At 46.2% G+C, this 22,864-nt stretch overlaps 1 protein-coding gene across 11 annotated transcripts in view; it reads left to right on the top strand.

The window, feature by feature from the left end:
• The window catches only part of ZNF384 (zinc finger protein 384), a 28,581-nt gene that overhangs the window by 3,787 nt on the left and 1,930 nt on the right, over positions 1-22,864 (top strand). For 4 of the 11 annotated variants that reach the window (XM_039461641.2, XM_039461642.2, XM_074403435.1 and 1 more), the window contains 9 exons: positions 9,801-9,871; positions 10,143-10,380; positions 10,616-10,663; positions 10,863-11,196; positions 12,688-12,780; positions 17,707-17,931; positions 18,609-18,791; positions 20,408-20,486; positions 21,717-21,875. In XM_039461641.2, the coding sequence (XP_039317575.1) occupies positions 9,806-9,871; positions 10,143-10,380; positions 10,616-10,663; positions 10,863-11,196; positions 12,688-12,780; positions 17,707-17,931; positions 18,609-18,791; positions 20,408-20,486; positions 21,717-21,875 (1,425 nt within the window). In that variant the 5' untranslated portion in view covers positions 9,801-9,805. The remainder of the gene's footprint in view (positions 1-9,800; positions 9,872-10,142; positions 10,381-10,615; positions 10,664-10,862; positions 11,197-12,687; positions 12,781-17,706; positions 17,932-18,608; positions 18,792-20,407; positions 20,487-21,716; positions 21,876-22,864) is intronic. The other 7 variants (XM_039461644.2, XM_039461645.2, XM_039461648.2 and 4 more) reach the window with 7 other exon arrangements.

Raw genomic sequence — 22,864 nt, 5'->3', positions numbered from 1 at the left:
TCTTTCACTGGTGGTCAGTGAGAGGAGCACAGTATGTGGCGGCCCTCCAACGGTCTGGCCCCCTGTGTAAAAGTTTGGGGATGCCTGCTCTAGCTACTGAACTTGATGGGTATATTTGATGGTTTTCTAAGGATTGGTTGTGTTAAGGCAATGTTATTTTATTAGGAAAAGAAAGTCATGCTTTATTTGAAAAAAACGGTAAAAATCAATTAGTGGGTTCTGGGACGGAAATGGTGGTCGTCACCATATCTGCCAAAAACAGCTGCTGGAGGCCATGACACCTTTATCCCTGGATAGGGTAGCATCATGCAAGGATGTGGTCAGATAGACAAAGCTCTGGTCCAAGAGTTCAAGTCCTACTGTGTTTCATGACTATTATTAATACTTGATAGTATCTCTCTTCTTTCTTTCTTTCTTTCTTTCTTTCTTTCTTTCTTTAAATTTATTTATTTATTTTGAGGTGGAGTTTCACTCTTGTTACCCAGGCTGGAGTGCAATGGCACGATCTCGGGTCACTGCAACCTTGGCCTCCCAGGTTCAAGCAGTTCTCCTGCCTCAGCCTCCCAAGTAGCTGAGATTACAGGCATGAACCACCATGCCCAGCTAATTTTGTATTTTTAGTAGAGACAGGGTTTCTCCATGTTAGTCAGGCTGGTCTCAAACTCCTGACCTCAGGTGATCTGCCTGCCTCAGCCTCCCAAAGTGCTGGGATTATAGGCGTGAGCCACCACGCCTGGCTTAATGTTTCTCTTCTTTACCTCTTGAGTGCTTCTGAGATTTCTTTTGAGATTGGAGAAGGAACATGTAGTTCCTTGAGTCTCCGGAGAGAAAATTACCCTCTGACTTAATTATAGTAAACCTTCCCCCCACCTTTTTTTTTTTTCTTGAGACTGAGGCTTGCCCTGTTTCCCAGGCTTTAGTGCAATGGCATGACCTTGGCTCACTGTAACCTCCCACTCCCGGTTCAAGCGATTCTCTTGTCCCAGCCTCCTGAGTAGCTGGGATTACAGGCATGTGCCACCACACCCACCTAATATTTTGTATTTTAGTAGAGACAGGGTTTCGCCCTGTTGCCCAGGCCAGTCTTGAGCTCCTGAACTCAGGCAATCCATATGCCTTGGCCTTCCAAAGTGATGGGATTACAGGTGTGAGCCACCTCGCCCAGCAGTAAACCTCTCGTCTTTTTTTTTTTTTTCCTTGAGATGGAGTTTACTCTTGTTGCCCAGGCTGGAGTGAAATGGCGTGATCTCCACTCACCGCAACCTCTGCCTCCCGGGTTCAAGCAGTCCTCCCACCTGAGCCTCCCAAGTAGCTGGGACTACAGCTGCGAGCCAGCATGCCTGGCTACTTTTTAAACTTTTTGTAGGCTGGGTGCGGTGGCTCACGCCTGTAATCCCAGCACTTGGGGAGGCCGAGGCGGGCAGATCAGCTGAAGTCAGGAGTTGGAGACCAGCCCGACCAACGTGGGAAAACCCTGTCTCTACTAAAAGTACAAAAATTAGCCAGACGTGATGGCGGGTGCCTGTAGTCCCAGCTACTTGGGAGGCTGAGGCAGGAGAATCGCTTGAACCTGGGAAGCAGAGGTTGCAGTGAGCTGAGACTGTTCCACTGCACTCCAGCCTGGGCAACATAAATAAACATAAATAAATATAAAAGAAAAATTTTGTAGCCAGGCTCGATGGCAGACACCTGTAATCCCAGCACTTTGGGAGGCTAAGGCAGGGGAATCACGAGGTTAATAGATTAAGACCATCCTGGCCAAAGTGGTGAGACCCCGTTTCTACTAAAAACACAAAAATTAGCCCGGCACGGTGGCACACGCCTATGGTCTCAGCTACTCAGGAGGCTGAGGCAGGAGAATCGCTTGAACCTGGGAGGTGGAGGTTGCAGTGAGCTGAGATTACGCCACTGCACTCCAGCCTGGCAATAGAGCGAGACTTTGTCTCAAGAGTTAAAAAAAAAAAAAATTGTAGTGTTTTTTTTTTTTTTTTTTTTTTGAGATGGAGTTTCGCTGTCATTACCCAGGCTGGAGTGCAATGGCGCGATCTCGGCTCACCGCAACCTCCGCCTCCTGGGTTCAGGCAATTCTCCTGCCTCAGCCTCCTGAGTAGCTGGGATTACAGGCATGCACCACCACGCCCAGCTAATTTTTTGTATTTTTAGTAGAGACGGGGTTTCACCATGTTGACCAGGATGGTCTCCATCTCTTGACCTCGTGATCCACCCGTCTCGGCCTCCCAAAGTGCTGGGATTACAGGCTTGAGCCACCGCGCCAGGCGAGATGTTTTAATTTTTTGTAGTGACAGGGTCTCCCTATTTTGCCCCAACTGTTCTTGAATTCCTGGGCTCAAGTGATCCTCCTATCTTGGCCTCCCAAAGTGCTTTCTTTAAATATATTGCCATAATCATTAAAACTGGCACACTCTGTGTAGACATGAGTTTTTTGTGTAATATCAGTGGGCTTCTTTGGGTTATAAGAGTGTTGATATGTGCCTGCTTGGATGTTGGCCGCAACCTCTGCCTCCGGTTCAAGCAGTCCTCCCACCTGAGCCTCCCAAGTAGCAATCCATATGCCTTGGCCTTCCAAAGTGAAAATTTCTTTGGAGAGATTTTCTCCACAAAAGATAGAGTAAGTGGTAAAACAGATAGTAAGCAGGTATCTGAGTAATCAGGCTCCAGAGCGCCCTGTTACACAACTCTGGGGGTGCCATTTACATTGTATTCTAGCAATAGCTTTGATTTTTAGCTCTTCATGGATCTCATTTTAGGAGTACAGAGATGTAATAAACTGGGTATCCAAGTAAGTGGGAGGGGCTTCTTATTTATTTTCCTTTGTAAAGTGTGGCCTCTTTATTCAGGGTCTGTCATCCTAAAATCAGTTCTCTTGGTAGCTAAGTGAGGTTTCACAGGATGAGGAATATGACCTTGAACTGCATGTCATTTTGCTTTTATCAGAAACTTCAATTTTGAAAACATTTATTGAGAACTACCTGGAAAATACATAGTTCATTCCTGGAAATATTCTAAATTTTAATTCCTGGATCAAGCCAAACATCAGAAAGTGTGTATTGCAGTTACATGGTTTTGGTTCCTTGTAGAACCCCTTTCCTTAACTTGTTCTTTGGTGCCTAGAGTCACATTCCTGCTTTGCTCTTTACTGTTGAACTCTGTGCCTCCAGTTTCCTCATTTCAAATGGGAATTACAGTACCTACCTCATTGTTGCAGGGACTAGATAATGTAATAGTTGTAAAGTGCTTAGAAAACTACCTTTAACACAGTTAGTGTTTAGTAAGTGTTGATGGTGGTGGTGACATTGTCTACCCTTTTTTTTTTTTAAAGACAGAGTCTCGATCTGTTGCTCAGGCTGGAGTGCAGTGATGCAATCTTGGCCCACTGCAACCTCCACCTCCCAGATTCAAGCAATTCTTCCATCTCGGCCTCCCAAGTAGCTGGGACTACAGGCATGCATCACCATGCCTGGCTAATTTTTGTACTTTTAGTAGAGATGGAGTTACTATGTTGGCCAGGCTGGTCTTGAACTCCTGACCTTGTGATCCACCCACCTCGGCCTCCCAAAGTGCTGGGATTACAGGTGTGAGCCACCATGCCCAGCCTCTTTCTTCCTACGTTTTCACATGCATGGTGGATTTACTTCTTTGATTGATTATTATTATTTTTTTTTTTTGAGACAAGGTCTTTCTCAGTCACCCAAGCTGGACTGTGGTGGTGCAATCTTGGCTCACTGCACTCAGGTGATTCTCCTGCCCCAGCCTCCCAGCTAGCTAGAACTAAAGGCATGTACCATCACACCTGGCTAATTTTTGTATTTTTAGTACAGTTGGGGTTTTTTGTTGTTGTTTTTGTTTTTTGTTGTTGTTTTTGAGACAGAGTCTTGCTCTGTCACCAGGCTGGAGTGCAATAGTGCAATCTCAGCTCACTGCAACCTCCGCCTCCTGGGTTCAAGCGATTCTTCCACCTCAGCCTCCTGAGTAGCTGGGACCACAGGCGCCTGCTACCACGCCTGGCTAATTTTTGTGTTTTTAGTAGAGACGGGGTTTCACCGTGTTGGCCAGGATGGCCTCTATCTCGACCTCGTGATCTGCCTGCCTCGGCCTCCCAAAGTGCTGGGATTACAGGCAGGAGCCACCGCGCCCAGTGGGATGGGGTTTCGCCATGTTGGCCAGGCTTGTCTTGAACTTTTGAGCTCAAGTGATCCACTCACCTTGCCCTCCTAAAGTGTTAGAATAGCAGATATGAGCCACCACGCCCAGCCAACTTCCTTGATTCTTGAGGATAATTATATATTGGACTTTTCATTTACTCTCCCTCGTAATTTTTAATCTTTTTTTTTTTGTTTGAGACAGAGTCTTGCTCTGTCGCCCAGGCTACAGTGCAGTGGTGCGATCTTGGCTCACTGCAGCCTCCACCTCCTGGGTTCAATTCTCCTGCCTCAACCTCCTGAGTAGCTGGGATTACAGGCATGTGCTACCATGCCCAGCTAAGTTTTGTGTTTTTAGTAGACATGTGGTTTCACCATGTTGGCCAGGCTGGTCTCAAAGTGCTGACCTCAAGTGATCCACCTGCCTTGGCCTCCCAAAGTGCTGAGATAACAGGTGTGAGCCTTGGCACCCATTCTCTTCGTCCTCATTCTCTACTTCATTCCCATAATTCATCACCACTCTTAACTTGTCTGTTTCATTTCTCTCCACTAGAAGATTAGACGGGGGGATTGTGGGTAAGACTTGAGCCCCAGCATTGTTTGCAAAACCTACATGCAGGAAGTCCACTATTGTTCAATTCATTAAATATGTAATTGTGTTTTAGGTGATAAAGTTGTATGTTGGGGACATTTATAAGATACAGATGTAAAAGATGCGATTGCTGTTTCCCCAAAAGCTTGGCAAGGTTGGATTCTCTTACTGTGATCTGATTGTATCTTGATTCTGTTGCCCGAAGAGAAGTGAAACCCCCATCTTTGTTTTGTTTTTTGTTTTTTGTTTGTTTTTGAGACAGGGTTTTGCTCTATTACTCAGGCTGGAGTGCAGTGGCGCAGTCTCAGCTGACTGCAGCCTCTGCCTCTTGGGCTGAAATGATTCTCCTGCCTCATCCTCCCAAGTAGATGGGATTACATGCACCCGCTACCACAAAATTAACCTGGCTAATTTTTGTATTTTTTGCATAGATGGGGTTTCACCATGTTACCCATGCTGGTGGACTCAAGCAATCTGTCCACCTTGGCTTCTCACAGTGCTGGAATTGCAGATGTGAGCCACTGCAACTTGTGTGTTTTTTTTTTTTTTTTTTTTTTCTTTTCTTTTCTTTTTTTTTTGAAGACATGGGGTCTCACTGGCGTGGTGGCTTGTGCCTATAGTCCCAGCTACTTGGGAGGCTGAGGTGAGCAGATCGATCACTTGAGCCCAGGAGTTCTGGGCTGTAGTGCGCTATGCCGATCAGGTGTCCGTACTAAGTTAGGCATCAATTTGGTGACCTCCCGGAAGTGGGGGACCACCAGGTTGCCTATGGAGGGGTAAACCGGCCAAGGTCAGAAATGGAGCAGGTCAAAACTCCCGTGCTGATCAGTAGTGGGATCATGCCTGTGAATACCCCCTGCATTCCAGCCTGGGCAACATAGCAAGACCCTGTCTCTCAAGAAAAGAAACAGAGATGGGGTCTCACTCTTAACCTAGGTTAGAGTACTGTGATGTGATGATAGCTCACTGCAGTCTTGAATTCCTGGGCTCAAGCAGTTTTCCCACCTCAGCCTTCCAAATAGCTAGGATTATGGATGTGTACCACCACATCTGCCTTTTTTCTTTCTTTTTTTTTTTCCAATTTTTTTAGAAACACAGTCTCACTTATATTGCTCAAGCTTATAAGAGGTCTCAACTCCAGACCTCAAGTGATCCTCCTGCTTAGGTCTCCCAAAGTGTTGGGATTACAAGCATGAGCCACCACACCCAGCCTTAAGACTCCTTTATAAAGCTATAGCTGAAAGGACCAAGTAAGTACCTGTGTCAGAGACTGATTAGTTTTATTGCGTTTTATAACTCAGAAAACAGAGTTAATGTATACTTGATTTTTGGTCATTTAATAGTGAGCCTATTTATATGAAGCTGTTGTAGTCACAGATTTGGCATATTCCACCCTTGCTACTTTTTAAAAAGGCTAAAATTCAGTTTTTCGCTTTGTAGATTTTATGAAAATTGAGAGTGCTGTTTAATAGAACAAAAACAATGTGATGTTTTCTAGAAAAGGATAAGGAACAGAATTATGTTAGAGTGATTTCCAACTTCAGTGCCTTTGTTGAAGCTCCTTCCTTGTTTCCTTAGTCAGTACTGACAACCCAAGTTTCTCTGCCCGGCCACCCTTTAGCTCTCAGTATCTCTGGTGTCCGCCTCCAGCCTATCTTCAGTGGGTCTAACTTGCCTGTCATGGGTCTTCCCCACCTGAACCTTGGTTGTGCTTTGCTCAGAGTAGCAGCCTGGTAATACTGTTTATTTTTTTGTTCCTTATGTCCCCATTTCACCAGTCTCACACACTCTTCTTATTTGCCTTTTGTGGGGTTCTGTCTTTCCTGGTCCAGGATTTTGGGAAGCTACTCTTGACCAACATACTGCCAATTTAATTGCTAGAAGAAGTGATCAGTATGTGAAACTGGGTGGTGAGATGCCTGTGTTCTGTACCCATCTGTTACTTGGTGGCATGATTCTGAGGGGTTACTTTTCTTGTTCCTTATTTCTCACAGTTTTTGTTTTGTTTTGTTTTGTTTTTGAGATGGAGTTTCACTCTTGTTGCCCAGGCAATGGTACGATCTTGGCTCACTGCAACCTCCACCTCCTGGGTTCAAGCAGTTCTCCTGCCCCAGCCTCCCTAGTAGCCGGGATTACAGGAGTGCACCACCATTCCTAGCTAAGTTTTGTATTTTTAGTAGAACCAGGGTTTCACCATGTTGACTGGGCTGGGCTTGAACTCCTGACCTCAGATGATCCACTTGCCTCAGCCTCCCAAAGTGTTGGTATTATAGGCATGAGCCACCGGGCCTGGTCACAAAGTTTTAAGCTTGATTATCCTCATACAGAGAATTTGAACTCTTAGAAGCTCAGTTGTTTTTGTTGTTGTTGTTGTTGTTGTTGTAGTTTTTGTTTTTGAGGGGGAGTCTCACTTTGTTGCCCATGCTGGAGTGCGGTGGCATGATATTGGCTCACTGCAACCTCCATCTCCCCGGTTCAAGCGATTCTCCTGCCTCAGCCTCCTGAGTAGCTGGGATTACAGGCATGCATCACCACACCCAGCTATTTTTTTTCTATTTTTAGTAGAGACAGGATTTCCTCCTGCTGGCCAGGCTGGTCTCGAACTCCTGACCTCAAGGGATCTGCCTGCCTTGGCCTTCCAAAATGCTGGGATTACAGGCGTGAGCCACCACGCCTAGCCTTTTTTTTTTTTTTTTTTTTTTTTTGAGATAGAGTTTTGCTCTTGTCACCCAGGCGGAGTGCAATGGCACGATCTCAGCTCACTGCAACCTCCGCCTCCCAGCTTCAAGCACTTCTGCCTCAACCTCCCAAGTAACTGGGACTACAGGTGTGTGCCACTCTGCCTGACCAGTTTTGTATTTTTAGTAGATGCGGGGTTTCACCATGTTGAACAGGCTAGTCTTGAACTCCTGACCTCAGGTGATCCACCCACCTCTGCCTCCCAAAGTCCTGGGATTACAGGCATGAGCCCCTGCACTCAGCTAGAAGCAGTTTTTGAGAAATACAAAGCAGGAGTGTAGCACTATGTGTGTATTCCGGCCCACTACTGTTGTGCCTGTTCTAAATCCCTCCTCCTGAAATCGGGGGTACTACTGCTAGTGCCAGAACACTTTTTTTTTGAGATGGAGTTTTGCTCTTGTCACCCAGGCTGGAGTACAATGGCATAATCTCAGCTCATCACAACCTCCGCCACTCGGGTTCAAGTGACTCTCCTTGCCTCAGCCTCCTGAGTAGCTGGAATTACAGGCATGCCCCACCATGCCCTGCTAATTTAGCATTTTTAGTAGAGACGAGGTTTCTCCATGTTGGTCAGGCTGATCTCGAACTTCCAGTCTCAGGTGATCTGCTCACCTCGGCCTCCCAAAGTGGTGAGATTACAGGTGTGAGCCACCACACCCAGCCCCAGAACGCTTTTTAAAACGTGATTCCTTGATTCTCACTGCTCAGTGCAGCGTGTATGGTACTCAGTGTAGAACCATGAATGTTCTTAGACCTTGGTGGGATTGGTGGGGTGTGGTCTTCAGACAGTAGTTGGTACTCAAAATATGCTTTCATTCTGATTCTAGCCAATTTTTTTTTTTTTTTTTTTTTTAAGAGATGGAGTTTTGCTCTTGTTGCCCAGGCTGGAGTGCAATGGATTGATCTCAGCTCACTGAAACCTCCGCCTCCTGGATTCAAGCAGTTCTCCTGTCTTAGCCTCCCAAATAGCTGGGATCACAGGCATGTGCCACCACACCCAGCTAATTTTGTATTTTTAGTAGAGATAGGGTTTCACCATGTTGGTCAGGCTAGACTTAAACTCCTGACCTCAAGTCATACACCTGCCTCAGCCTCCCGAAGTGCTGGGATTACAGGTATGAGCCACTGCGCCCAGTCTTCATTTTTTAATGTTCTTAGTCATTTTGTGCTCTGGCCTGGAAGCTTTTCAAAATACATAGAACTGTAGATGTATTGGTTGGAACTCTTGAAATTTTTATTGGCTGGGCATGGTGGTTCACACCTGTAATCCCAACATTTTGAGAGGCCAAGGCGGGCTGATCCCTTGAGCCTAGGAGTTCAGGACCAGCCTGGGCAACATGGAGAAACCCCGTCTCTACTTTAAAAAGAAAAAAATAGCCGGGCGCGGTGGCTCAAGCCTGTAATCCCAGCACTTTGGGAGGCCGAGGCGGGTGGATCACGAGGTCGAGAGATCGAGACCATCCTGGTCAACATGGTGAAACCCCGTCTCTACTAAAAGTGCAAAAAATTAGCTGGGCATGGTGGCACGTGCCTGTAATCCCAGCTACTCAGGAGGCTGAGGCAGGAGAATTGCCTGAACCCAGGAGGCGGAGGTTGCGGTGAGCCGAGATCGCGCCATTGCACTCCAGCCTGGGTAACAAGGGTGAAACTCCGTCTCAAAAAAAAAAAAAAAAAAAAGAAAAAAATAATATTCTGGCATAATGGCTCATGCCTGTAGTTCCAGCTATCTGGGAGGCTGAGGTGGGAGGATCACCTGAGCCCAGGAAGTTGAGGCTGCAGTGAGCTATGATTGTGCCACTATTCTCTAGCCTGGGTGACAGAGTGAGACCCTGTCTCAAAAAAAGAAAAAAAAAAATTGTTATTTCAAGGAAGATAGTTTAGTTTTGAAGAACGAGGAAAAGAGGAATAATAATAGGTACTGGTACCTGGCTATTTTCAAGTCAGTCAGTGCTTTGTTTTTTGTGACCTTAGGTACATCCTCTTCCCTCTCATGACCTCAGTTTCTTTTTGCCAGCAAAGGAAAGTAGTATCAGTTCTTCTTTAGGGGGCATGAATAGCATTGTGTGAGTAAATGCAATACGTATAAGTTCTTTCACAGTCAATGAGTAGGATAGCCTCTGTTGGATAGGGGTACAGTGACAGGTGGCTCTGACCAAGGGACCCATGTGCTAGACACTAAGGTCTTAACTGCCAGTCGCCAGCCGTGTGATCCACTGCCAGAGGAGAGCAGGAACCCTTTGATTCCCCTTTTCCATTGCTTAGCTTTTCAGAGTAATTCCTGAGTGTGATGTGTTCTCTTTTTAATTCAGGTAGAATGGAAGAATCTCACTTCAATTCTAACCCATACTTCTGGCCTTCTATCCCCACAGTCTCAGGACAGGTAAGTGGTGTTGCTTTCTTGCTCTCCCTAACTCTCAGTAGTAAGTTCTGTTAACAATGGAGACCGAAGGTACACCACATGTTGTTTTACTGGGTCCTCCACCCCTGATAATTACTTGGTGTTTCTGTCTTGGCTTCTCTCTAGAAGGCCAAAGGTATGAACTACTCATCCTTGATTCCAACGGCGGACAGACACTAAAATGTGCTCACGAGCAGGCAAAACGATCTCTCAGTCTGAAGAGGGCACTCCCTTCCCCTTCCTTTTCTCTTAGATTGAGAACACAATGTTCATCAACAAGATGAAGGATCAGCTGTTGCCAGAAAAGGGCTGTGGGCTGGCTCCACCTCACTACCCCACCTTGCTGACAGTGCCTGCCTCAGTGTCCCTGCCCTCAGGCATCAGTATGGACACAGAGTCCAAGTCAGACCAGCTGACTCCACACAGCCAAGCGTCCGTTACCCAGAATATCACGGTGGTCCCTGTGCCGTCTACAGGACTGATGACTGCTGGTGAGCAACTCTGCTCTTCTCCAATCTGAGGTGTTGATCTTCCATGATCAGTACCCCAGACTAGAGGGCTCCAAGGACATGGGGAGTGGGATATGTGTTTGATTACTCAATCAAATTTTTATTAAGTGCCTACTGTGTGCCTAGCAATGTGCTAGGCATTGTGGGGGATACAAAGAAGTAGAAGATGCGGTCCCTGCCTTTGAGGAGGTGACATTCTTTCCTTCTCTGAATCAAGGAGTCTCCTGTTCTCAGAGGTGGAGAAGAGAAGGGAGTCAATCAAGGGGTAAATCTCACTGTTACCAGGGGGGTGGGGACAAGGGTTAGGAGACCATTATTTTTCTACAGGGTTTGGGGTTTCCTATGTATTCCGGGTTGGGTGGGGGCGGTGAGGGGTTAATTAGACAATAATCTGGGGGAGATGAAATAGGATTAAGATCAGGACTGAACAACATGACGCCATCTCCCTTTTCTCCCAATCCTAGGTCCGGGTTTGGTAATCACATCCCCCTCAGGCTCTCTTGTGACCACAGCATCATCAGCTCAGACCTTCCCCATTTCGGCTCCCATGATTGTCTCAGCTCTTCCCCCTGGCTCACAAGCCCTGCAGGTGGTCCCTGACCTCTCCAAGAAGGTAGCATCAACCCTAACTGAGGAAGGAGGCGGAGGTGGTGGTGGAGGTGGCAGTGTGGCTCCTAAGCCACCCCGGGGCCGAAAGAAGAAGCGGATGCTGGAATCAGGGCTGCCTGAGATGAATGACCCTTATGTCCTCTCCCCTGAGGATGATGATGACCATCAGAAAGACGGCAAGACCTACAGGTAAGACTCAGAGCCAGAGGCAGGATGGGGCGAGGATCCCTGGCTTGGTGATTCACCCTCCACCCTCATTGGGTTCTGCCCCAGTCAGGTGCTATGCTCTGACAGCTTCCCAGCTCTGAGCCGCTTGCATGTCAGGTGTCCCATCACAGGACAGGAGACAGAGCTGCTAGCATCTTGTTAGGATGCAGAGACCATTTCACCCTTTCCTTTGTTTAACCCTTGTTTTGGGGGGTCATTAGCACTGACCTATTTTTTAGTAACAAAGTAAAATTTCTTTCCTGTAGTAAGGCTTTATGCTGGATTTGAGACTCCATCTGGAGCTCCTTTTTGCTTTCTACATATTCCATTCCTATTTTTCTTTTTCTTTCTTTCTTTTTCTTTTTTCTTTTTTTTTTTTTTGAGACAGAGTTTCGCTCTTGTTACCCAGGCTGGAGTGCCATGGTGCGATCTCGGCTCACCACAACCTCCGCCTCCTGGGTTCAGGCAATTCTCCTGCCTCAGCCTCCTGAGTAGCTGGGATTACAGGCACGCGCCACCACGCCCAGCTAATGTTTTGTATTTTTAGTAGAGACGGGGTTTCACCATGTTGAACAGGATGGTCTCGATCTCTTGACCTCGTGATCCACCCACCTCGGCCTCCCAAAGTGCTGGGATTACAGGCTTGAGCCACCGCGCCCGGCCCTTTTTTTTTTTTTTTTTTTTTTTTTTTTAAGACACAGAGTCTCACTCTGTTACCAGGCTGGAGTGCAGTGGTGCAGTCTAGGCTCCACCTAGATTGAAACCTCTGCCTTGCGTGTTCAAGCAGTTTTCCTGCCTCAGCCTCCCGAGTAGCCGGGATTACAGGCACCCACCAGCATGCCCGGCTAATTTTTTTGTATTTTTAGTATAGATGGGGTTTCACCATCTTGGCCAGGGTGATCTTGAACTCCTGACCTCATGATCCACCCATCTCGGCCTCCCAAAGTGCTGGGATTACTGGTGTGAGCTACCGCGCCCAGCCTCCATTCCTATTTTTCTAAGAAATCTTCATGGTAACCTATGTGCCATCCACCAGTTCCTGAGCCATATTTGAACACCTAGCCTGCCTGACCCTGCATGGTTGGGATGATGGGAGGAATAGAATGCCTCCCCTTTGGAATATGTATTTATAGAATGACTTGCGTACTTTCTAATTTATGAAAGTCATTTTAATTCTCTGCTTCCTCTAAGTTCCCCTTTACCAAAAAGCATTAGATGCGTATTTGCATGTGCTACTATACAAAAATAATCACATAAATAAACTCTCTGCCCCTTGAAAACTGAACATCATTTAATCCCTTTGAGAGCTGTCACATGCCCTAGTGGGTTTGGGGAGTTTGGTAGCACTGTATAGAATGGGATAACTACTGTCACAGCTTTGATGCAGACAGGGGCAGATGTGCATGGCTGGGATCCTGGGTCTGTCCTTAGTTCCTTAGTGTACCCAGATGGGCAATGTTGTTCCCATTTTAGGAGCGAAGGGAACTGCGGCACAGGAAATGGACAGAGCCTTGGGCTCATGGATTCAGTTCCCGGCTCCACCACGAACTTGCTGTGTGACCCTGGGCAAGTCCTTTTTCCCTCTCTGGGCCTCAGTTTCCTCATCTATAAAATGGGGATAATTTTGTTTATGCCTCCCATGTCATCCCATTTGTTGGAAGTATATATCGGATAAGATTTGAAATGTTGGGAACTTCAAAAGAAAATTTAAAAATAGTTATTTGGCATTTATTTTTATTTGTGTTGTATGGTTCTGTGGAGAGTAGCCTACAGAGTGTTTAAATCGCTCTTTATAAGTGCAAGTGAGAGGAGTGTTGCTATGCAGAATTGAGCACTATGGAATTCCAGCTCATATTCCAAAAGTTCATTGCCGCTTTATTATTACAGGTGTACCCCACTTTAGACAATAAAAGTGTTCTTGGAAAATGTTTCCATCATATCATATTATAAAGGTACCTGACAAGTTTGATTCATTTAAAGGCATTCTTTTAGATATCATTTCACAAAATTAAAATCCCTTTTAAATCATTGTATAGAAATCAGGATTCTTATGTATTTGTTTCAAGTGAGGCCTTTGTGACATGGAGATACATCTATATAAAATTTGTTGCTGTGGAAGTAGTGGGAGGTTCCTTTAACGTCCTGTAGAGCCCTTCTAATGGATCAGGGTCCTCTCATTCTGCCCTTTCTTCACTGGAACCCATGTTAAAGCTATCCCTGGACTTTCCAAACTGTGTATCTTAAAAGAAATATGAATATTTAGTTGGAAGAAAGCCTCATAGGACTTTTGGAATTCCTGAATAACCCTCCACCCAGGTGACTAAAAAGAACTCTGAAATTGAAGGGAGACTAATTGTGTTCTAGGTAAACAGAATTTCTTTTTTTTTTTTTTTTTTTTTTTTTTTTGAGACAGAGTGTCGCTCTTGTTACCCAGGCTGGAGTGCAATGGCACGATCTCGGCTCACCGCAACCTCCGCCTCCTGGGTTCAAGCAATTCTCCTGCCTCAGCCTCCTGAGTAGCTGGGACTACAGGCACGCGCCACCATGCCCAGCTAATTTTTTGTATTTTTAGTAGAGACGGGGTTTCACCACGTTGACCAGGATGGTCTCGATCTCTCGACCTCGTGATCCACCCGCCTCGGCCTCCCAAAGTGCTGGGATTACAGGCTTGAGCCACCGCGCCCGGCCAGAATTTCTTTAGAAACTCAGAACTCTGAAATTCCAAGGAAATCTTTTTTTTTTTTTTCTTTTTTTTTTTGAGACGGAGTTTCACTCTTGTTACCCAGGCTGGAGTGCAATGGCGTGATCTCGGCTCACTGCAGCCTCCGCCTCCTGGGTTTAGGCAATTCTCCTGCCTCAGCCTCCTGAGTAGCTGGGATTACAGGCACGTGCCACCACGCCCAGCTAATTTTTTGTATTTTTAGTAGAGACGGGGTTTCACCATGTTGACCAGGATGGTCTCGATCTCTTGACCTTGTGATCCACCCGCCTCGGCCTCCCAAAGTGCTGGGATTACAGGCTTGAGCCACCGCGCCCGGCCCTTTTTTTTTTTTTTAATTACTGAGACAGACTCTTGCTCTGTCACCCAGGCTGGAGTGCAGTGGCATGATCTTGCAAACTCACTGCAATCTCTACCACCCAGGTTCTAGAGATTCTCGTGCTTCAGCCTCCCAAGTAGCTGAGACTACAGGTGCGTGCCACCATGCCCAGCTAATTTTTTTGTATTTTTAGTAGAGACAGGGTTTTACCATGTTGACCAGGCTGGTCTCAAACTCCTGACCTCAGGTAATCGCCTGCCTCGGCCTCCCAAAGTGCTGGGATTACAGGCATGAGCCACCACGCCTGGCAAAATATATCTTTTAAAATCACAATTAATTTCTATTTTGATGTATGTTGAGTCAGCCATATCCATTCCAGTGGTCGGTAGCATTTCACTGGGTATTGAGGGAATTAGGTTCTGGTACTCTGGGCAAGTCAACATATCTCCCACTCTTTGTTCCCATACGTAAAATGGGAAGATCAGCCATGCCTTCATCTATCTTATAGAAATGTTTTGAGGAAAAATCAGAATATTTGAAACTGTTTTGAGCATTTTAGGAAAAATGGATGATAATTCAAAGTGGTCATTGTAATCAAGGCCATTGCATTACATGCTTCCAAGGGGCCCCATTCTCATTGTGTTGGATGTGAATAGTCCCCCTGGAGGAATGCACCCAGTGGTATGGATGCTGGCTTTTCTATCCCATGCTGACGGTCACAAGTCTCCTAAATTAAATTTTTTTTTTTTTTTTTTTTTTTTTTTTGAGACATAGTCCCACTGTATAGCCCAGACTGGAGTACAGTAACACAATCTCGGCTCATTGCAACCTCTGCCTCCTGGGTTCAAATGATTCTTCTGCCTCAGCCTCCCTGGTAGCTGGGACTACAGGCATGTGCCACCACACCTGGCTAATTTTTTGTATTTTTAGTACAGACAGGGTTTCACTGTGTTAGCCAAGATGGTCTTGATCTCCTGACCTCGTGATCCACCCGCCTCGGCCTCCCAAAGTGCTGGGATTACAAACATGAGCCACCAGGCCCGGCCAAAATTAAAATTTCTTTCCGGCCACCTAGTACCTTGCATTAAAGGACTCTCACTCTCACTCTTACTTAGTTTCATAGGATTTTTGAGTTGGAAATATTTTAATGATCTTGGTCAGTCCCTTCCTGGTAGATGATTATAACCTCTGCTTGAATACCTCTGGTGTTAGGAATCTTAAAGTAGGCTGGCATCATGACTTTGTAGTGAATATCTGCCCTTGGCAAATTACTTTCTGAGTCTTTGTGTTCCTTTCTGTAAAACATGGATAAGACTTGCCAGGTTGTGAGGAGTAGAAACAATGTGTCTGAAGTGTCTAACCTAGTGCCTGGCACTGTCCGGCATAACAACAAATGACCCCTATTATTATCATTGTCCTCATCATTATTATACCTAGTGTCTTCTGAGATTGCTCATTCCCTTGCCAGCACATTGTAAATGAATTAAGTTTTGCAAGTTTTCTTATCAGAAACTTTAAGTAGGTTGTTTTTTTTTTAATTAACATTAATGTTAAGGGCAGAATTGTGTTGAACACCCTCATACACAAATTGATGAGATTTTATTTGAGTTAAAATAAATCTGTTATTCTACCTATCTCAGAAATTGTAGCATCAAGGGAAATTAGTTTGCAACTTAGTACAGTTGCCCTCCAAGTGACAGTGTGTCCAGCTTCTAATCTCAGTCTTAGTGAAATAGTATAGTATGGGCCGTGCGCGGTGGATCACAAGGTCAAAAGATCGAAACCATCCTTTTCAACATGGTGAAACCCCATCTCTACTAAAAATACAAAAAATTAGGTGGGCATGGTGGTGCGTGCCTGTAATCCCAGCTACTTAGGAGGCTGAGGCAGGAGAACTGCCTGAACCCAGGAGGCGGAGGTTGCGGTGAGCCGAGATCGCGCCATTGCACTCCAGCCTGGGTAACCAGAGCGAAACCCCGTCTCAAAAAAAAAAAAAAAAGAAAGAAAGAAATAGTATAGTATGAGCTCATCCATCAGCACTGAATGCTTAACATGAATGCAGTTTTATTACTGAAGAATACTTGGCTTACCTTTGACTGTCCTAGGTGTTTTGCTGGCCCTTCTGGGGGCAGAAATTTATCTCTCCATTTTACAGACCAGAAGATTGAGGTCTAGATTAATGAGCCAGCTTGTAACTGAACTCTGAGTAGAGCCCAGGCATCCTGATTCCCATTAGCTGTGTCCTTTGGATTATGCTCGCTATTAACAGAGCCTCCCCCTCTCTCCTGAGATGATTGCGCATCTCAGACAACTGCCAGGGATTGATAAGCTGGTAACTAAAAAATTCTCCTGAGATGAAAAAAGTGCAGAAATCACCTCACACCATCTCAAGCCTCTCTTGAAGAAGATAAGTTAGGGAGAGCCCAAAGAAGAGGGACTTGTGCTCATTGCCTGGCTTCCAGACCATTGCCTTTTCTACTAGCTTACGTTTTCACTGGTGAATTGTTTATGAAAATGAAAGATAGCTTTTACCCAGTCAAGTCTGAATAGTTGCGGCTTAACTTGCTCAGAGGCCTCCTTATCTGATATTGGTGGACCATACCAGAGTGGAAACAATTATCAGCTTGGGATGAGTGAAAGTACGATCAGGTGCTATTGATGTCAACCCGGAGTGCTGACACTGGCTGTGTGTGCTAGGGAAGAGGAAAGGTCTCGCATGGAAGATAGGTGTTTTGTAAACATTTTTCTCCCATGGCATCCTCCCCTAGCGGCTACACCTTGGTCATTGCAAAAGGGGTTATCACTTGATTGTCACAGGGCTGTGATCAGGGGGTGGGCAGACGATGTATGGAACATCAGATAAGAGGGTGGAGAGCAGACATACATGGTTTGGAAAAGCCCCTCCAAATAATTCTGCTATTTCCCCACCCCCATCCCTCTAGGAATTACTGCCAAAAAGGAAGTAGGGAAAAATCTGAGAGCAGAAAATTATCTGTGGAGACAGGGGAGTATCTAGTTAGTTGTTCCTCATTATTGTTTAGGAGTCTTGAGGAATACAGAGGGATGTACTTCATACATGGGAACATTAGGGAAAGGAATTCCTTAAATGTTTGAAATCAAGCTGTAGGCAGAGGGAAAACAAATTAACTGGTATTCCTGGCCCGTTGAAATTCACATCTGCCCAGAGTTTATACTGTTCTCTGTTTTACCTGGTTGAATTCTTATTTTTGCACATTCAGGCAGTCCAGTCATTCAGCAAACGTTTATTGAACATTTATAATGTGCTATGCACCATGTTAGAAGATAGGCCATAAAGATGAATACATAGAGCTCTACTCTCAAGTTGGAGTAGGAGAGAGCTCAGATAGGTGGGCTTCTCTTTGAAGTAGAGGGGAGGGTTTAGCCATACCCTCTTGGTGGGAAGGGTTCTAACCATTGCCCTCACTTGGCTCAGGTGCCGGATGTGCTCACTGACATTCTACTCAAAGTCGGAGATGCAGATCCACTCCAAGTCACACACCGAGACCAAGCCCCACAAGTGCCCACATTGTTCCAAGACCTTCGCCAACAGCTCCTACCTGGCCCAGCACATCCGTATACACTCAGGGGCTAAGCCCTACAGTTGTAACTTCTGTGAGAAATCCTTCCGCCAGCTCTCCCACCTTCAGCAGCACACCCGGTAAGGCAGCTCTTGGTTACCCCACCACCTGGCCATGAACCCCGAGACCACGTTGTCTGCACCTGCTCCTCTCTCCACATGGATTCTTTTTTCCCTTTCACCTTTGCCCATTGGTAGCTTCGATCTCCTGTTACTGTGTGTGGAAATTACATATCCTAGAATTTGGGGGGCCTTGAAAATTGCGGTCTCCAATTCCAAAGTCTGGAACAATTTTTGTGGTTTCTCTTTGTGTCTGTGTTTGGAAATCTGCAGAGCAGGCCTGCTTTTACTATATGCTTCAGTTCAGAGCCAAGGTGTGCATTCAACTTGAGGTCCATGGGGAACAGGCGGTATTGGTCTTTGTTCAGATTACTATTTGGAAGCAGGGTGTCTGTGGTGAGTGTGTTAACCTTAGGAAAAAGCGGAGGGTTGACGAGACTGACTGCTTTAAGGTTACCAAGAGCCATGGGTTGCAGCTCTTCATCATCTCACTGCCATTCTAGCCACCGACTTACAATCAGCAACAACCTAGATCTGGGTATCCTCTTCATTCGCCTATCCAGGCTGGAGTGTTTTGGGAGGAGGGAGGAAGGGGCTGCTCTCATCCGTCAAGCAACATCATTTCACCCAGCAGAGAGCTGAACCCCTGGTGTCGAACTGCTTCCTCCTCCCCCCTTCCCTCCTCTCCTCTCCGGCAGGATCCACTCCAAGATGCACACGGAGACCATCAAGCCCCACAAGTGCCCGCACTGCTCCAAGACCTTCGCCAACACCTCCTACCTGGCCCAGCACCTCCGTATCCACTCGGGTGCCAAGCCCTACAACTGTTCCTACTGCCAGAAGGCCTTTCGCCAGCTCTCCCACCTCCAGCAGCACACACGGTAAGGGAGAGTGGCGGGCTACTGACCCCGCCCCGCTGGCATGCCCTCCCCACCCCCGCCCCGGACACACACAACAACCCGCATGCGGGGGGCGGGGGAGAGACCTGGCTGGAGGAGAGAACCTGGCTGGCATCTGGGAGAAGGAAGACCAGACAACATTGGAGATTCAAGTGGACACTAAGAGAGAGCCTCTCTGGGGCAAGAGCTACGTCGGGGAGCTGCAGGGACTCTGTGATACTCACTGATCCCGTCGGGGAGCTGCAGGGACTCTGTGATACTCACTGATCCCGTCAGGGAGCTGCAGTGACTCTGTGATACTCACTGATCCCGTCGGGGAGTTGCAGTGACTCTGTGATACTCACTGATCCATGGGAGACAGACACATACATGGAGTGGAAACAACTTTTCTTTTTTCTCATTTTCCTCCCTGAAAATACTCATGTACTCATCTTGCAAGATTTTTCCCTTGATGCCAAAGCAGAAGCATTTGAGTGGAGAAGACCATACCTCTAACCCTTAGGGTACCAATTATGAACAGGAGAGAAAACCAGACATTAGCTGGGCACCAGCCTGATGACACCCACAGCAACAAGCAAGGCTCCGAGGGATGCCAAGAGTAGAGAAGAAAACAAAACATGTACCAAATATTCACAGAGAAGCAGCAAACAGGAAATTGTAAAGCTCACGCTTCATAAGGATGCTCAGTGTTTATCCCGGGAATCTGGAATGACTAGAAAGAAGGGAACCTGCCAACCAGAAGAGGTGATGATCTCCTTCAGTGCTATCTCAGTTTGAACAGGAGTCCAGATGTACAGGCCATAGGGCCTCTCACCCGGCTTGTGGATGTGATGATCTCACCTTAAAGTGATCAGACATGTTGCTTTGAGAAGAGGAGGAGTCAGGCTTTCTTCACAGAGAAGAGACGTGTTCTGTGATGTTTTCAAGATTTTATACCGGAAGTCCAGAAAAGCACTTGGTCATAGAGATGGTTCTGAAGTCACTGATGAGGAGCAGGTGTCACTGCTTATCCTAGCAGAGGATCCTATAGTGTTGGGGAAAGAGGTCAAAAATTGATAGTAAAGTAAGCATTTCCTGCCATTAGAGGGCTGGACTACAAAAAGCCCTTAGGAGTTTTCATGAGTTTCCATTAATATCACTATTACTCTCCATAGCCAGTGTAACTTTGCTTTTCTATGATTCCATAACATTCTCTGGAAGTGATGCTCAAGGCTGAGGGAACAGTTTCTGGCTATAACATGGGACCAAGGAAGACACGTTGTGCTTTTCTTTCTCCTTGCCATTCTGTTTATCTTATGTTCTTGAATGTTTGTTAGGACAGTCACTGTAGGAGGACTGCCTGTCCCTTGGGTGCTGAGTCCTCGGTCTTCCTCCCCCAGCAGAGGGGAGGCTCAGCTTGAGCTGAGTGATGGAGACATTGACCAGAAGCAAGGCATTACAACCTGATCCACATCAGAGAGGAAGGCTCGTGCCTCTTGGAGGCCCATCTGATGTGCCTCCTTAGGAGAGAAGGATTGGCCTGGAGAAGATTTGTTGAGCCAATTCCTAAATAGTCTTGCTGACATTCTTTCCCTTTCTTCTCTTCCTATCCTGTACAGAATCCACACTGGTGATAGACCATACAAATGTGCACACCCAGGCTGTGAGAAAGCCTTCACACAACTCTCCAATCTACAGGTAAATGTACCACCCTCCACACAAGACCTTGATCTGAGACCTGGGGCCGTTTGAATAGTACACAGGTTCTCAGATGTTTTCAGGACTCCTTTACACTCAAAAGTGTTGAGTGGGACCCGAAGTGTTTTTGTTTTTGTGGGTAATAGCAGCTATTACCCACATAAACATGAAACTGAAAAACATTAAAAATATAATAGTAATCTGTTTAGAAAGAACAAAAATAAACCACGTGTGTTAACATAAATAATATATTCCAAGACCCTCCAAAAACAACGGATTAAGAAGAATGGGATTATTACACATTTTTGCAGGTATCTGTTTTTTATTTTTGGGACAGGACCTTGCTCTGTCACCTAGGCTGAGTGCAGTGGTATGATCATGACCCACTGCAGCCTCAGCCTCCTGGGCTCAAGTGATCCTTCCACCTCAGCCTCCCAAGTAGTCAGGATTACAGGCATGTACCACCACACCTGGCTGGTTTTTTAATTTTTGTAGAGATGGGGTCTTGCCGTCTTGCCTAGGCTGGTCTTGAATTCCTGGACACAGGCCATTCTTCTGCCTCAGTCTTGCAAAAGTGCTGGGATTATAGGCATGAGTCACCGCACCTGGCACAGGAGTCTTTAATTGAGCCAGAAGATGAATAGATTGTTGTATCTGCTGCATCTGGTCTATTGTGTTATCACATGTCATGTAACCTCTGTAAATGTTACATGTAAAACATAAGGCAAAATGAAGCCACTTGAAATTTTGAGGGAAGCAAGATTTCAGTTAGGATTTTTGTTTCGATTTGTTTTGTTTTTGAGACAGTCTCACTCTGTCACCCAGGCTGGAGTGTGGTGGTGTGATTCAGCTCACTGCAACCTCCACTTCCCAGGTTCAAGAGAGAAAGGCAAACATTGTCTTATTATTTTGAAAAGAGTTTTGATCCTCTGGGTCCCCTGCAAAGGTCGTAGTGTTCCCTAAAGATCCCCACACCTCACTTTAAGAACCACTGGACTGGTGAGATGGGCACAAGCTGTCTCGGGATCCTGGTATGCGCCACATGAGGTATGCCTTCTCCCTTAGCCTGTAGCTTCTCAATTCCCGTTTGAAGCAGTTTCTACTTTCTTCAGATAGACAGAGAAGCTGGGAGGTCTGACATCTACATCCACCTTTGTGCTTTCGTCGAGGTCAAGTGGGCAGGAAGGAAGAGTACAATGTATTCATTCTGGTTTCTCCCAATTTTCTCAGTCCCACAGACGACAACACAACAAAGATAAACCTTTCAAGTGCCACAACTGTCATCGAGCGTACACGGACGCAGCCTCACTAGAGGTGCACCTGTCAACGCATACAGTGAAGCATGCCAAGGTGTACACCTGCACTATCTGCAGTCGGGCATACACATCAGTGAGTGCTCCATTTCTTCTCTTTCCTTCCTGATAGTCCTCTAAGAGTACAGTCCACTTCACCCCGTTTTCTCGATACAGATCTATTGCAGTGAATACCCTGCCTCCTTAGCTCCATCTTAGCAGAACAAGTAAAGATTCAGAAATTAGGCTCATAAGCTGAGGAATTTAGGGGATGCCTGATTCCCTAATCCTACAGATAGATAAATTGTAATTCGTCCTTTTTTTTAAACATAAGGCAAAATAAAGCCAGTTAAAATGTTGAGGGGGAACAAGATTTCAGTTAGGTGGTGTTTTGTTTTGTTTTTTTTTGAGACAGAGTCTTGCTGTGTCACACCCAGGCTGGAGTGCAGTGGTGTGATCTCTGCTCACTGCAACCTCCATCTCCTGGATTCAAGAGATTCTTTTGCCCCAACCTCCCAAGTAGCTGGGAATAGGTGCGTGCCACCATGCCCAGCCAATTTTCATATTTTTAGTAGAGATGGGCTTTCACCGCGTTGCTCAGGCTGGTCTTGAGCTCCTAACCTCAAGTGATCCATCTGCCTTGGCTTCCTAAAGTACTGGGATTACAGATGTGAGCCACCACACCTGGCCCAGCTAGTTAGGTATTTTCCATGAGACTCCAGAAAAGGTTGTAAAGTTGTTTCATTCAGGGGTCTTCGAAAAAAATTGCAGCTGATTCCTTTGCCAGTTGAATGTTCACAGTGACTTCTAAAGGTTTCCCTCTCTTTTCTTAATAATGAGCCACTGGCTGGGTGCTATGGCCCATGCCTGTAATCCCAGCACTTTAGGAGGCCGAGGCAGGTGAATCATGGGGTCAGAAGATCAAGGCCATCCTGGAATGAAACCCCATCTTTACAAAATACAAAAAATTAGCCAGGCATGATGGCATGCGCCTGTAATCGTAGCTACTCAGGAGCCTGAGGCAGGACAATCACTTGAACCTGGGAGGCAGAAGTTACAGTGAGCTGAGATTGTGCCACTGTACTT

Source organism: Saimiri boliviensis, chromosome 7, assembly GCF_048565385.1.
Source record: "Saimiri boliviensis isolate mSaiBol1 chromosome 7, mSaiBol1.pri, whole genome shotgun sequence".
In the NCBI taxonomy this organism is placed as follows: domain Eukaryota; kingdom Metazoa; phylum Chordata; class Mammalia; order Primates; family Cebidae; genus Saimiri; species Saimiri boliviensis.
The sequence above is the reverse complement of the archived record's forward strand: the minus strand, read 5'-3'. Positions and strand labels throughout refer to the sequence as shown.